Source organism: Vanellus vanellus (genome assembly GCF_965231255.1).
Source record: "Vanellus vanellus genome assembly, chromosome: 1".
In the NCBI taxonomy this organism is placed as follows: domain Eukaryota; kingdom Metazoa; phylum Chordata; class Aves; order Charadriiformes; family Charadriidae; genus Vanellus; species Vanellus vanellus.
Genome location: NC_138905.1, coordinates 41,220,017 through 41,236,904, shown reverse-complemented (window position 1 = coordinate 41,236,904; position 16,888 = coordinate 41,220,017). Strand labels below are relative to the sequence as shown.

The 16,888-nt window shown below is 40.5% G+C and overlaps 1 protein-coding gene across 1 annotated transcript in view; it reads right to left on the bottom strand.

Moving 5' to 3' along the window:
• TPH2 (tryptophan hydroxylase 2) overlaps positions 1-16,888 on the bottom strand; it is a gene marked incomplete at its 3' end in the record, with an annotated part of 51,022 nt that overhangs the window by 15,408 nt on the left and 18,726 nt on the right. The window contains exon 8 of the mRNA XM_082484305.1: positions 13,088-13,214. Coding sequence (XP_082340431.1) covers positions 13,088-13,214 — 127 coding nt within the window. The remainder of the gene's footprint in view (positions 1-13,087; positions 13,215-16,888) is intronic.

Below are 16,888 nucleotides of genomic sequence, written 5' to 3'. Positions count from 1 at the left end.
TATTAAGAACAAATGATGTGCAATAATGAGCCATTCCCTTTCCACTTTACTTTACAACATGTAATGTGAATTCATGTTCAGCGGTCCCTGTGGTAGCTGAAATGAGTATTTGCTCATTTCTTTTGCAAGCTGTTGCTTCAAATTTAAGCCACCTAGAGACTTCACACAGTTAACAGAAGAGGCAAAGTCCAGTCTTTCGACATGTTAGCTGGGACTCTGAGAGTCCTCTGACAGTCAAACTAAAAAGAAAAAAAAAAAGCTGACTAAACATACATCACTGCTGTCCAACCACAGTCTTCAATCTATGCTGCTTCATGTGACACACTTGATCCACCACGATCCTTCACAATTCACAGGCTGCAAGCAGGGACTGTCTTTAGGGCTCTGGCATTCCTGTTTCCCAGATCTTTGTCCTGCTATTCTTTCAAATGAGGACTTTGTGTTAAAAAAAAAACTATCAAAGCAAGAAGAGTCCTGATGTTACACATTACACAGGCAAGGCCTGGCACCCCAGAAGTGCTCCCTCAGCACTGTGGCTTATGCTACAGCTTGGAGGGTATGACTCCTCTAGCAAAGGGCCAGGGACTTGAACATTGACAGGTTGGCATGACCCAAGCAAGAGCAGAATTTGGAACAAATACACATTCAAGAGATCGTTTAGCTGTGCTTCACCTGACAGCATTCCTGTTTCATGGGTAGTCATCGATGCTAGGACTGTTGCTTCAACTGTGAACTGCATTGCGTAGAAGAATACCCAGAGAACAGACAAGAACAATCATCTCAGACACCTTTTTTCCCCTGGCATTCAGAGCTGGCATCTCTACAAAAGCCTAGCCCAGCCCTCAGGACTCATTTCCCACAGTTGCCTGTAGATCTCAGCACTGGTCCAACATAGTTTCCCCTTCTCTAAAAAGACCAACTTCCACTTCTCAGCAAGCATGCTAAGAAGGAGAGTCAGAAGAGAAGGCATAAAGTTGCAATGCTCCCTGAAATACCAAGAAAACCTCTTCAGGCTGGGGAGGTGGAGTCTGTCCTTTTTAACGTGCTACAATGTTCTAAAGAAACTGCATAAGGGGAAAACTGGCACCTGAGCCTCTTCCACTTATCCGGGAGAAGCTTCTGACAGACTAGTAAATTCACAGATTAACAAGAAGCAAAGGTGCAGCAACAAATCACAGCGCAGGCAATCCTCATTTTCTAAGCAGAGTTTAGTGAATCACCACCCTATGCCAGTCCACTGTCAGAATTAATTACTATGGGCTACAAGGCCCCTTTAATAACTATCCTTGGCCAGCCCAGAGACAGACCCCAAAATGTTCTGCCTGACAGGCATTCCCTGGGGAAGGCACCAGGCACATGTGGTGCTTCTCATGATGCCATTTCCTGGAGATGGCTGTGTCCCACCTAATTGCCAGGTCAATTACTGCATATGGCAATTGCACTGCAGGGAGGGATGCAGAAGAGTCACTGAGCCTCCCATGACATTTTAGCCGAGGAAGGGTATGAGGTTGTTGTGTACATGATCAGCAGCGAAGGTTCTAATGTATCTGCTAATGAGGGCAAGTCATATCTTAAGGAATGGGAGCAGCCTCCTGGGGCTCGAAGGATCTTGGAACTTTTGCAAGCCCTGAAATTGGAGAGGAAGAAACACACTAAAGAGGAAGCGACAACTGGCCAGCTAAGTTTCTATGTTCTCATTTCAAGGAACAAATGCACTATTTCTTCACAGTCGTATCGACTTCAAATTTATTTTTGAGAGCAAAAAAGGGTAGGACTTAATTCCAAAAATAACAGCATCCACAGTAATTTTCTAAACATTTAAAAAAGAAAATTAACTTCTTGCATCTATTTACTGAAAACTGATTTAACAGCTAAGACTTGTTTTCAAACATCACAGTTTCCAACAGCAACACTGCACTTAAACTCAATGTTCTTTTAATCACATAAATGCAAAGGGACTCCCAGAAGCTTCTGTGGCTGTTAATGCATTTGCTTAACCTGCCTTGCAAAAAAACCCAATAGTAGGCATCAGCACAAAAATGTAAGTTCTATTCATGTCAAGCTGACAGACAGATCAAAGAAGAAAAGTAGCTCAGGGAATTTTAAATATCTATTAATTTTGCTACTAAAAATATATCCAAATGGAAGATGTTTTTCACAGCCCCAAACAAAATCTTTTTCAAGTACAGTTGAGCATCTCCTTGTGTAGCTCCCTGCTTTTCAGCAGTGAGGGCATGTAAAATGAATCTATCGTAACCACAGAGTAGTCAACTGAGTCGTCAATGAGTTACCTGCCAGAAGTCTGTAAACACAAAGCAAATCACATGAACATGGATTCAGCAAGGTGGAAAAAAGTTATACTGAGCGAGCACCTGTGAGCAGGGAGATCACAGTTCTTCACTGTACTTAAATCCAAGGAATTTACAGTGGCTGTAGTCTAGGAGTGACTTACCAAACGTGAAGATCACTCTGAAATGGTCACTAGTGATCAGGCTCCCACTGATATGCAAGATTTCTGTGCACGTACAGGTCCTAAATTCATTGCAGATGTATAATATGGATCTGTTCATAAGATAATATGTTTATTTGAAGTTGAAAAATTAATCCTATAAAGGTGTTTACATTCCAGAAATTTAAAATGTCTTGTTGAACTATAATTTTAGCCACTTTTATATAGTCACACTATATAATTATAACAAGCACAGCCTACTGATTCAAGGGAGCGAAGAAAAACCTTTAGAAAAAGAATAATATGTTTTATGGGCAAAAAAGGATAATCTGGGAGAATCCACTCTTTCCAGTGTGTCTTGAAAAAGCTCTGAGTTCAAACTGTTTTATCTAGCACTATTAGTAGACACTGTCTTTATCAATGCCACAATGATGATCTATAGAAAGTTCTCTATAAGGTACAGAAAACACCAATCTTACAGTCGCTAACCGAAACAAGGTTATCTTGTCAAAACTAATCCTTTGTCTGTTGCAAAAACAAAATCCCAAACCAAGCTTGAATCTAACAAACAGATTGAGGGAGTGGAGGAGTTGTTCAAAGCATCCCTGAAACAGCACCATGATGTTCTATTGACCTTGCACTGCAACAGCTTCAGCCACAGCTAAAATCAGACCAAAACAACCAAAATTAACAGACACAAGGCCCTTCTCTGCAAACTTTTCTTTGGCTTCAACAATGCTCTAAGCTTTAGATTATTTGCTTTAACTTTCCAAAATCAACAACAAATAAAAAAACCCTTTATACAATAACATCAGGTGGACTGCCAGCTCTAAGAAGTAGCTAACAGAATTTGTTGCATGCTGTACCATGTGAGCTTGCTTTGGACAGGGAAAGAGACGCAACTGCAAAATCACGTGTCTTCTGGAGTTGATTCTTTCCCTGAAGAATCCCATATTCCTAAACAACAGGTTTTGGCAAGTGAATGATTAACAATTTTACAGCAACAAATCCTACTTTCATTTGCATGCGTACAACTCCATTGACTTTTAGGATACTGTATACATGGAAATGAAGGTAGTATTTAGCCCACAGACCTAAACTTATTGAAAGCAATGGCAAACCTCCCCTTGGTCTTCTGTGGTGTCAGAGCTGGACCTATAAATATACAATTAAGCTATACTTACAAAATCATTATGGTAGATCACCCAAAAATATCTCATTTAAAAATGTATGGGACTATATTCCATCCAGCACTTTGATGCCATTTGATAGAAAGATGATGACAGGCACAAGAACCACTTCCAAAGCTGCAGCATTAAGTAATTAAGCCGTAGGCATAGTTAGCTCTTTATGGATACCAGCCATATTTTGTCTTACTTCCATACTTTTATCTGTGCATGCAAAGAAAATACCCAGCAACACGATGGGTGAGAGAATTAGACTGAACACATGTGGTACGCTTAGTTCTTGAGCCAGTATTTAAAACAATTCAGATTAGTGCATAGTTGTGAATATTAAATTAGGATCTTTGCAGCTCTGTACAGATATGAATTTTAAGACTCTTTCCATAAGATGGTATTTGGGTTATGCATAGTAGCCACATGTACGAATGTCCCTTCTGGAAGCAAAATTATTCACTGAAATATTCCAGACAATAAAAAGATAAGTGCATGGTTTGAGGACTTTCTTCAATACTCAGTTTGGTTTCCACCTGAAAACAAAATCTCATGGCTTTCTTCTCCAGATTGGCCCACCAATCCCCAAAAGGAGGGCTGGGTGTGCAGGGTTGCAGCGGTGGGTGCACTGCCCAGTGCAGGAGGGTGCACAGGTCCCTGAGTGAGGGCAACCTGGAGCTGGCCCAACCCAACAGCACCGCAGGTCCCAGCCAGATAACTGGGCAGCTGCATTCAGGGAGCTGCTCCCAAGAGAACCCCACCTGTAGTCACAAAAACTTTTTTTGCACAGCACTCCTCAGCTGCTCTGGCTCCATGGAAAGCATGGATAAAGCCAGCTCCTCCACCTGTGCACCCACAGCACAGACATTCCCTCCATCCAAGTGAGACCTAGACATGGCTGAAATGAGTTGCCACCTGCTGAACTCCTTCACTTCCCCATATACCCCTGCGCTGCTGCTGGAGGATCTCCATGTCTCATACAAATGACTCAAATAGTTACCACTCTATGTTACAGAATCTTACAGATTTAAGTATGTAAACAAACACAACAGAAAAAGCAAGGAGCATTATAAAATTTACTTTGTTAGTTTCCTTTGACACCTATATATTCCTCTGAGAATACTTCTTAGCACAGTATGGGACGTACAGTGGTACAGAAATAAAGCTTTAGCAGCATGAGACCCTCACAGTTCTGGACTGTATATGAATGCATTTTACAAGCGAGTTTCACATGTATGTGCTACAACCAAAGAAAAATAAGTGTAGATGTGTCAGTATGAATGATATCTACACAGAGCCTAGGATTATCTCTTTCCTTCAACATATCAGTGAAAGCACAGGGGCAGTCAGGAACAGCAGTAGCAATATATTCCAAACCTTTCCTCTACTGTTTTTTTCCCCCATTTTCTTTATTTAAGCCTTTATTCCTGTAACTTATGTGCTCTGTTTGTGGTTGTTACCCAAAATGCTTGTGCTATTGCTCACTAGAAGCTTATGCTGGGTCCTTTCTTTTATCCCAGTTACATATGTTCTGAAAAAGACACTTTATGCCTTTTTGCTAATACATTTCCTACTCTAGGTCAAAAGAGAAAACAAATATGCCAAAAAAAACTATAAAAATCCACAGACTCCTTCCATCTATTCCTCAACCTACCTCAACTGGATCCGACACCGAAATGGTAGATGCTTGCCACTTGCGTGCACTCCTAAATTCCACAAATTCTTTCCAAGAAGCTCTTTTTTTGAGGCTCACTTCCATTACTGTTGTAGCAGAGCACATGCTCAGAGTGTGAGCTATTGAACTACCAGCAAGGATTACTATTGCAGAATCTGCAACTTCTTAATGAAAATGAAGTTTCTTCTGAAAATAAACAAACGTAATTAGCAAGCCAGTGCTGTGTGAAATTTGCACTGTTCTCTTGTTAACCTATATGTCAAAATGTATTACTTGTGTGCATGTAAATTTGCGTTTGCAGTTCAGTAACCTCACAGATTATGATCTAACCACTTCCGGAAACATAATGCTACAAGAACTAAAAACAAATCCAGTGTCTGGCTGCAATTTGTTACTTTATTAGAGGCTTTTGCTTTAGCACTTCTAACTGCTTAGGGCTTGATCTTCACAAACTGCATCCTGTCTAAAAGGAGCTATATTATTTCTACAGCAAAATTTCTACCTCCTTCCCTGCTCCAAATTAAACGGAATTAGTTCTCTCTTGCATCTAGCTTCCTCATTACAGGGTTGGGCCGAAGCATACAGACATACAAGCATGTTATAGAACAACACTATTCCTAGTTACTTGTGACTGCAAAATCTTGTCTGTTAGGACAACTTGAGATCCTCTCACAAAGGTCACTGACCTGACCAACTGGGCATCCTCATAGCAACAGGTGAACCCTCCTTCAGGTTCTTACGTTTGAATGATACAGTATAAAGCACAAAACGTTTAATTTCCTGATGTAACACACTCTACTTAGCCCAGAAACTAGTTAAAGCAGGAGATCTGTATTTTAAAATGTTTTGCAAACAAGTATTTTACACTACCCTCTACAAATAAAGAAAAAAACAAACACAATTCCAATATCTGTAGTCCCGCTCCCCACCTTCACTGCAGTAACTGACACGGTTTCTACACCATCTAAATTACTTCTTCCGTCCCCTCACAACAGCAGAATCACCCCTTTGTACATTCTGCTGATCAGAAACTTCAGGGACTCGTATCCTTGGATTGCAATGCTGGTTGATAAACATGGATCTGCTGAATCCTACTTCCCTCCTGCATGCAGCCCATTTCTCCCGCCCCTAAGCACCAAACCATGTCAGCTGTACATCAGGTCCACTCTTCCTGCCATACAAAAGGCTCCCACTTCTATAGCAAGCACATCCCAAACCAGCTTAACTCCACAGTGCTGCTCTTAACCAAAACTCAGATTAGGGTTCAAACTGCTCATTTACCCCACTCCCCAGCCTGGTGATTGAGAAATCCTCTCTTTCCTTTCCAGTTCTAGCTGGAAAGGTGGGAAGGAATAACATGCTCAAAGTTACAGAGCATCTTCCACATGATGAATAACTAAACAAACAATTGCTTTTCAATCCAGAAAAGGTGACAACTAAGGGAGAAAATTAAACAGTTCTGTAAAGTCATGATGGCACAGAGACATCATACAGGGATGATTTGACCGTTCTCTCTTCAAATAAAAAAAAGCTAGTAGGAATCAGGTTAAAAAATCAGAGGGAGACAGTTCACTGGACAGTGAATAGTTAAACCATAGAACTCTTTGCCCAAGTTACTGCAGGTACTAAAAATATACATCTTCAAAGATAAACAGCTGTCCCTGGACAGAAATCCATTCAGGATAATTAAATACACAGAAACCACATTTGGCTCAAGAGTTCCCCAAGTTTCTGAGTGGTCAGAAACTTGGAAAACATTTGAAAAGAATCAAAGGTGCTCATCCTGTTGTTACATCCCTTCTAAGCAGCTATTTATGCACTTGCGCATAAGGCACCAGCCACGTGGCCTGACCAGCATAGCAGTTCTTACAGCTCCAAACCTGTAAAGAGACTCTCTCCAAATCCAGAACAAAGGCCTCAACTAACTGTCACAATTCCTGCAGAAAACATTGAACATTTGCTCCCATTTTAGCAAGAGAACTCTTCAAATTCTCCCTGCAGTAACTTCTCTGGAGTGCCAGCTTATTTTTATGTAGTACAGAGCCATTTGGTTTTGAGCTACAGAGCTAGTTAGGTACCACTGCTGAGATTTTGTTCTTGTACCATGAATCTCTGACGTGATGACCGTGAAAATGCACTGCAGGGGAACACTGCAGTATTCTAAAATATTAAATATTGATCCCTGGAATCTACAAGTTTTTTTCCCCCTTAGCCCTGTTCTGTGATATATGTACTATCTTTTCCACTTACCTATTTGATTACGCATACTGTAGGAAGGACTTGACATCAGTGCTTCATCTACTTTACCAAAAAGCATTGCTGAATGAAATCCTTAAAAAATTGAGACCATTACCTGTTATTAATTCCTTTAGAACATTACGCAGAGCAAACCCACAAATTAGGGCATGCTTTTAGAGTAGCAGCCAGCATGCCCAGCAACACCTCAACATTCAACAGAAAGTAATCCATCAGTAAGTCATCCTTCTCTCACGATTCAAACAGACCGGTATGATTAAGAAAGCCACAAGGTTTCATCAGCTTTCTCTTCTGCTTCTGGTATCTGTTTCAGGTTTTGCACTTGGGCAATTTCCAAATACATATGCATATGGGTGTTTTTGCTTGGTCCAAGTCAGAAACAGAAACATAGCCCAGGCCATCTACTGATGAACAATATGGATCACAGTATTTCCAGTCTCATGCTGTTTGGCAGGACAACGTCTGGCTATAGTGATACATCATATCTGATTTCAGCTTTATAGTCCTAGCTTTTACCCTGGGAATTGATTCATCTTCCGTAAGTTACACACATCCCAAATCAGAGTCATTTCATATGTCTCCCATCAGTTCATCAAAATCTACTCAAGCAGTTTTTAAATCCTATTCACTCCCAGCTCTTCATACTGCAGCTCCTTTATTCATGAGCTACAGGTGTAGCTGGAAGACACTCCTTTGCAAGAAACTCCATTATGTCATCACTGGACTTAGGGCACTCACCATGCTTGCTCTTGGCATTTGTCACACAATCATGGCATGCGACTGGGATACAGGAAAAAGACCAAGCAGAGATTTGAATGTTCAACTTCAATATGCTCATGGAATGCCATAGCTCTTGTGCTATAACACCAGGTTTCAGTTGGCCGATACATAATTATTTTTATATGGCAGAATAGCTTCAGCAGGGGAGCTGATCACAAACTTACTACAGTGCTTAGTTCACTGTCTATCATTTTGCAACTATAAATGAAAACCATTCAAGCAGTGATTTTTCAGAGGCACAGTGGCAATGTTCAAAATCTCAAATATTTTCATAGTTTTCTTCTCAGCTGCATTTGTTCATTCATGGAGGAAAACGGTAATCCAGTTCACAAGCTGTACTTACAGCCTAGCACTATCAATAGCCCCTCTGGGAAACCTAATCTGTTGTTTGTGAAGATGAGAGACTGCAAGAGTCTGCTCTGTATAGTGAGACCATGAAGGCTGCGTCTACCTGAAGTTACCAAATGCAACTCAGTCTTTATCTGCAATGCTCCTGTTTCTTCAATTCTGGTTATCTCCTCATCAAACATAACGTGTAATTGTTCTGAACTATGTGACAGTTGTTTAACATGGGAGAAGAACTAGAATGAAGCCAACAAGACCAGATCATGTAGATCCTGAGAGACCACAAGCAAGTAAGCTCGTTTGAATTACCACTGTCTTCTCTCAGAGAAGCGGTTCTGAAGGTTATTTTTATCCCAGCGTATGTATCTAAAATATTTTGTTTGTGATACATATACAGATAAATTCAAATCAGCTTTAGAAATAAACCATTGGCCTCAGTCATCACCCAGGCAAGGTAAAACATTTAGATTCATAACAAGCCTGAAATGCATTTACAAGACCACATCACACACAATTCCTTCAAATCCAGAAGCAACTCACTACTGTGGTTTTCTGCATAAAGGCTAGCAAAAACAAGAGAAATTTCTTGATTTCTACTGTCCCACACTGTTAAAATACCAGAACAAATATCAAGAAAGCTTAAAAGGTGACAATTTCACAGTTCTAAGGAACTGAAGCTTTAAACGTAATTTCCAGTAAGCAACCACAGGAAAAAAAAACAATGTGAGTAATTACTCCCTAACGGCCAAATTCTTGAGTGGAAAGATTTGATGATAAACTACGTACAAACCATAGATACTCTGATAAATTCCTCTTTTCTGAACCACCAGCAGTTAACGCACCCCCTGAATTTTATATATACAAACACATCCTATACGTACTATATCAGGAAAGGGCAACCTGAGCTGCACTGAAACAACTCATCAGGAGCTGGGAGTCATTTCTGCCATTAGCAAGAGAGACAGGATCCTGCTTACAAGTATCCTTCAGCTTTACAAAGACAGCTGCTCTCTGGCTCCCAGGTCCACAAATTACAAGGTAATACTGAAATGTAAACCAACGTATATTTTTTTGTACAATTTTCCTGACAAAACCTTACGTTATGTGCTGTTAAATGTGTTGTAAATGATATATTATATAAATTAGTTGAAACACCTCATGTCAAATTGTCCTTATGGTTTGATAGGTAAGCAGAAAAGACAGCCTTTGTTTATTTTTGTACTATGTGAAAGCAGAAAGACCAGGCATGCTTGAAAAATCAACTCAAAAGCATTTTTAGAAAGTCACACAGAGTAGCACAAGACAGTGATGATGATGATAATAATTAGCACCCAGACATGCATGGGCAATATTTTATTTCCTCAACTAGTAACCACATTATACCACACTACAAGAAAAAATGTGGATTGTGCAAATATTTTATTTTGTTTCAGTAACGTATCTCTCGGTGACTTGTTTTTTATGTCTTCCCTCATTCTCAGTCTCTTAAAGACATTGTAAAGGAAACTGCACCTCTCAAAAAAACACTGCAAAGACAGTTGCTTTGTTCCTTCAATATTCCACTTCTCAAGGTAAGAATGCTTAAGTTTAAAAAGGAGCAGAAGCCATTCCTTGCTCCTTGCCCCAATCTGACTACCAGACTCAAACAAGAGGATGAGGGGAGCTCACAACCTTCCTTTTCAACCCTCTTACCCTGCAGCTGTCCTTCCCCCTCCAACTGGCCAGCACCAGGGACTCTGCAATGCTCCCCTATTTAATCCCTGCCCTCAATGGGGCTGCACAGCTGTGACTAATCACAATTTAGCAAACACTTCTAGTCTTCCCAGGGACCAGGCTCCAGCTTGCTCTACATCCACTGTGTCAGCTCTGCAGGGACAAAAACATCACCACATTTCCTTTGCAGCTCAGGACTGATGTGGTGCAAAGAGCAGATTTATCAAGGCTGATACATGGTGGCTTTTGAAAGCAGAATGGAGCAAAAGATGACGAAATCACCTGTAATAATTCTTCCATTTCTGATCTGAATTCCTAAGAGGACTTTTCCTCTCTCCCAAAAGCCATTGTCCTCCCTGTAATGGCTCAGCTGTTAATGTCACTATCTTTTGAAACAGGTCATGCTAATGGCAAGCTTGCTTTGGGCATAGTGCTTCAAGCTTATTAATATGCATGTTCTCTCTCCGTTCATTTGTTTCTCCATTTACTTTGAAGTTGCCTTGCTGGAACCTGCACTGCTTTTCTGTGTTAAGACTCTTGGCTGGCATTTCTCAGCTCACTGCAGTCTCTGGTTGTTATCTAGGATGGAAATGGGACCGAATGTTGCTAAAGTCAGCTAATAGCACCTCAGGTGACATTTGGTACTTAGTTGAATGAATTTCTTGGCCTCCTCACCCTCACTGCTGAGAGACGTTCTTTCTACTTTCTCTTGACTGTTTACATTGCAAATTTTAGGGCAAGTAAAAACTCTGTATTTGCCAAGCACCTGCTCTGGGGGAGTACAGCCCCTCATTGTGCTTCTACAAAAAATAACACCACCTGGGTTACCTTAAGTCTCTCTCTAAATGCCTCTTCTACCTGAAAGAGCTATTTCCAGCCTGGGAGGAGAAATCAACTTTGACTCAGATATCAGCTTCTCAGTGTGATAAGGGAAAGTGATTCAGCTGTCTTCTTTTATTTTTGGCTTTGTGATTCAGGAGCAGCTCATTGTTTGGATGACACAGTCAGTCATAACTGGGAACTTGCGTGAAGGGGGGGAGTAAAAGCATTTATGTAATATTCAGAGGTCACTTTATATTAATATCTCTCCCCAAACAGATCAGCCCAAACATTGTCCTCTGCAACCAGCCCATGTCATCCAAGTTTATTTTGGGGTGAAAGACTTGGACATGCTCTTTTCCTCAAGATGCCTACAGGGACAGCCAGTTAGCCAGTTTCTCTTGAAGCTGCAGGTTGTGACAAGGTAGGTCTGCTTCCTACTAAGTCCCTTCCTCGCAAATGTGCAAACAGATACACAACTGTCATGACTCTTCCATACAAACAACAGTTCCTTCCCAGTAGACATCCATTAGAAAACCAAGGAACACACTCTGAAGCACGTGAGAGGAACTGGCCATGAGGAAGACATCAAGCCTGTCTAACTAAGGAGTGAGGCCCATTTGATTAAATAAATTTGGTGGCAGCTTCTGGAGGGCTCCAGGAGAAAAGGCTAACAAATGGGTACAGACTCCTTGTTCACTAGATGGGACTCCAAGCCACTACTAAGCCAGTGCATCAAAATTATTGCAGTTTAATTGAACCTGGTTTTAATCTGCCTTCAACACTGTGTCCAAATTATTTCCAACCCTTTAAATCCCCACTGCACTTCTCGTTTAGAAAATCAGTAGTATGCTGGATAAGATTTGAAGCAACCAATTCTTTTGCTTGTCACAGAGTTTTTCATGAGATAAAATATTTAAATATGGAGCTGTTTTTTAATACAATATAGTTCATTAAATTATCTCCAGCGTTAGTTTTAACAGGATCCACAAAAGGAAGCATACAGTAAGTTAAAACAACTAAACAGAGCAAGTGGTATAGACCAGGGGTCACCAACCTATGTCATGATCCATAAGAGTCATTTGGAAACAGCAATACAGCAGAGCTGACAGGTGGACAGGAGCTTAGTCCTGGCAACTGGACAGGGCCCTTCAGTGCAACCTGAGGGTCCCTCACACAAGGGCCAAGAAGGCTCCAGTTGGGTGGTCAGTAGCATCTAACATGTAGCCCCTTCCAGTTCACACTGTCTACTGGCATGTGCCTCATTTGATGGAACATAAAATTCATCTCACAGCCACTGACTGAGGCACTTGACCTAGGTCTCGATCTACTGCTGCACAGCCTTGGCTTAGTAACTACATATTCTAAGACAGGAGCAGCAGCAAGGATGCAACATCATCTCAAAATCCATCACAGACTACAATACAGTGAACAGCTGCAAAACAGAACAGTGAATACAGAAATAGCAGTGGTAAGAGCCAAAGTGGCCACCTGTGGAGGAGCTAATAGTGTAGAGCTGAGAGCACACACCAAAATGTTGGGGGTTTGCATTCTGGTGTTTTGTTTTTTTTTTTTTTTCAAAATTACCTTGCTTACTTGTTTTAGCACCTTAAAGCAGCCAAAATGCATCTTAGCTAGGCCTAAAAATTGGCAGTTATTGCACATAAAAAGTAAAACTGACTACCTGAAGACAAGCGTGTTCAGCTTTGCTCTTATTAAAAACAATGGAAAAAACACCTAAAGCCCTGTCAATGTCACATCATAGTCATCTGCAAGCTGAAAATGCAGTCAGCTCTAATAAGACAATGCACGTCACTTCATCAACCAAAGAGGAGGACAGATGAGAGAGCATGCCACAAAAAGATTTTGACTCACAGTGGCTAATTTCTGAACATCTTCATCAGATGCTCCCAGTGAAGCAAGTCCTATCTCTTGTGAAAACTGTGCAAACTTAGGATCAGCAAGCAGAGGCACGTGTCCCAAGAGTTCATGGCACGTATCCCTAAGGGAATGGAAATGAAAAGAGAGTCATTACAGAAATTAATTCCATAATCATTCCATAATTAATTTCACAGAAGCTATTTTACATGGGTCTGACCTCTACTTTAAAAGTCTTACCATGAAACTTTTTTTTTTACAGAACAGCTGTTCTTCCCTGCATATGGTTCTGTAGAAACATACAGGTTTGCTTCTATTCAATGGGTTACATGTCATTTAACCCTGTTTGTTCTGTGATTTCTCCATTATTCCCAGATTGAGTAGGAGGGCCTGATCACTCCTGTCTTCCAGGCTTAGTACCATGAAGACTGAACTGCCCAAAGGAAAGCCAGATGTCTTGCAAGTACAGTTTTCAGCATTTGTCTCCACATGAATCAAGTTCAAAATCCAACACATTCCCTCTTCCTCCTCTCCATTCCCCTTTCTGCATCTGGGTACAGCTCCACAACCAAACATTTGCCACTTGCCACTAGACATTCAGAACAATATTTACAGACATTTCTGTGTGCTTAATTCCTCATTTAGTCCTGACTTCCTACTGCAATTACTGAGTGCTTTTGTTACACGGTCCACTTTTCACCAAACAGATTACAGAAAAAGCAGGGAACCCGAATCATTTTAGAAAGAACTACTGTCCACACCTGTAAGTGCATTATTAGTCACAACAAAGTGCAGATATAAGTGTACAAAAAACTACTAACCAAACTAACGAAAGTGCACATGCATCATCTACAAAAGCTCTCAAACAATTCTGAAAGTTTTGGAGCATTTACTCACAGAAAATAACGGACTTGGTAGTAAAGCTCACTTTAAAAAATCAGATCTGACATTTCCTTTGCTTTTGTCTCTTCAAAGACATTTCTCTCTTTTTTTTTTCTAAGCTGTAAACAAATGTTTTAAAGGCAGGGAGAAAACATCAAGTTTTCTGCCTTCTATCCAAAATCATCCAATTTGTCTTTTATAAACTATTTTTGTTTGAAAAGACACAGAACCTGACACTTCAGATAAATCATGAAAAGAAAAACAACCCTCTATATAATTTAAAGTCTCCTTACTCAGTACTCTTCACCAAGAAGTCTGTGCCAACTGTGCCTAGGTAAATAGGAGTAGTTTCTAAATGCATGCAAATGAAGATTAGCACTTTTGGCATTCCTAGTTTGCCTCACCAAAAGCTTACCAAATATCATTCCAGTATTGGAGGGTTACATACAAGTCTCTCTTCTCAGCCCAGATGGCTTCACTGACAGACGCTTACCAACATGTGCTCATGTTATATTCACATTTTTTGGTGAGACGAACACTGCTCTAAAGTTGGGCATAAAAAGTTTGAGCCAACCTCATATATGAGTAATTCACTCAACAGTACAGAGGAATTACCAAATCTCATTTCTCTTCCTTCCTAGACACACATATTTCCCAGAGAAGCAAGGGAGGTAAACAGATACTCTTGTGCCTGACATGATAAAATGAACATGGTCCAAGGACATTGACTGGAGATTCAGTTGTAGCAATACAGGCTGAGTGCTCAAATTTAGTATGCACCAATATTTTTAGTCAACACCCATGAAACATGTTTGATATGTACAGCTGGCTAGGAACAGTATCAGACATCGTACTTACATAAGCAAAATGGTTTGCATTTGTTTCCCACTGCCTGGTAAAGCTTGTCCTTCCTCCTGAAAGTCAGATCTTTCCTCCCTTGTTTCTACATCATTGCATGCCCTTTCAGAGCTTGGGAAATTCCCAATTTCTTCAAAAGCAGATGGTAAGAAGGCTTTTCTTTTATGATCTCCACACCCCTTTGGCGATGCTCTGTGTCCTGCAAGATGATCAAAGTTCCCTACCACAAGATCCATAGCTTAGATGCTACTCCGTTCCTCACTGGAGCTCAGACTTGAAAAATTGGCTGGCTCTGCATGGTATCCATCTCTTTGTTCAGGCGATGGTTTGAATCACTTAAGTGGTAATCATAAAGGTTAACAACCCTTCTTTATTTATTCAGCTCCAGTGACAACAATTTCTTCTCTCATCTCCTGAAAAGTTTAGCTTGCTAACAATAGGAAGGGCAGCAGAGAAATGGAGTTTGCAGTCCGATAGATACACCCAGAGAATTCCCAGTACCAAACAACTCACTGGAGGAACCTGGCTCCTCCAAACATCATCACCTTCCAACAACAGAAATGGGCCGCAAAGCCCATTCTCTGGCAGTCCAGAGCTCTAACTCCACTTTCCATCTTCACTAGTGAAATCAACATTGATTGCTGAGCACTTCACCTATGCTGCGCTGCATCAGTCCCCGTATGTTTCAGGTAACTTCATATCAGTACTTCAAATAACGAGAGCAAAGAAGATATAGTGGGACTGGCTTCAAGTTCCTGGCTTCAGGTACACACGCTTGTCTCCAGGAGGGCTTCTACAGCAGCATCACCACTACTAGTAGCTGAGTGTCTACATCTCTGTTTTCCTGTGCTGAGGTAACAACTCCCAGAACCAAATAAGTAAAGATGTGTTATTTGTAGTTCTGCATTGGGGCACAGGCTCTTTGTGTCACTTCCATCCTTGCAGACAAAATAAGCACAGGCAAAGCCTACGCCCATTAACTTGTCCCTCCTGGCAAGGGGAAGAGGATGAGGAGGCAGAAGATATTTCTCTCAAGCCTTTAGCTTGTAGATTCTTCCACTAAAACTATGCAAAGTAGTATTTTGAATGTGGAATTATAAAGAGGGGAGCTTGAAACAAAAACATATGAACCAAAAAACCAAAAGTCAAATCTTCCAAGCAGAACCATGATCCAGCATTTGGGATTGTCATTGGAGTCTCTCAGATTTCCCTGCCAGTCTGGCCCTTTATAGATAGTCTAAACAATATAATTCTTCGCTTAACTACCAAGGCTTGATTCTTTTTTGTTTTGTTTTATTCAGAAAATAATTAAGTTCCTTTAATTTATTCACACACATTGCTCAGAGAAAATAAGATTTTCGTAATGCACTTTTCACAGCAAAAGATTTTTCTTGGAGTAAATTAGTTAGCAGAGCAGAGGAAATCTATATAGCTCTGTGAATGTAGTAGAAACATAATGAAACTCAAGAAGAAATGTTTTAAAATGCATATAGTAGTGATACAGATCAAACCAAATGAACTCTCTAATTTGTATCTGGCTCTATAGCCTGGGTGTTAAATCTGATGGAAAGCCCACTGAAGTCAAAGGGAGTCTTTTTACCAGGTTTATATCATTGAAATGCAACATTCAGCAAGGCAGGGACCCGCAGCAAACCTCATTATGGCACCATATATCAACCAGCAGATCTCAGGGCATTGCAGCTACTGTGGAAGATGAAGAGCTGTCCCCACTCAAGTCAGCTTAGTTTTACTGCTGATTACAAAAAAGCCAGGATTTCGTGCTACATTTCTGATAGAGCATATCATACGTGTTAGCGTATAAAAAAATTTAAACACATTTTAAAAGGGATTTTCAAAATTTTCGTATGGAGTTCCTAATAGTACAGATTAAATAATTTCTGTGGTTACTGAATAAGTAGGCCTGCAGGAAGAGAGTAACATCATTAGAAAATGACAACTTAATTCCTCTGTTAGTCATATTTAGAGCTGTTAAGACCATAACCTGGATTTTTAAGTTCAGCCCAAATAAGGGATCAAAATCTTCATTCTAATTGAACT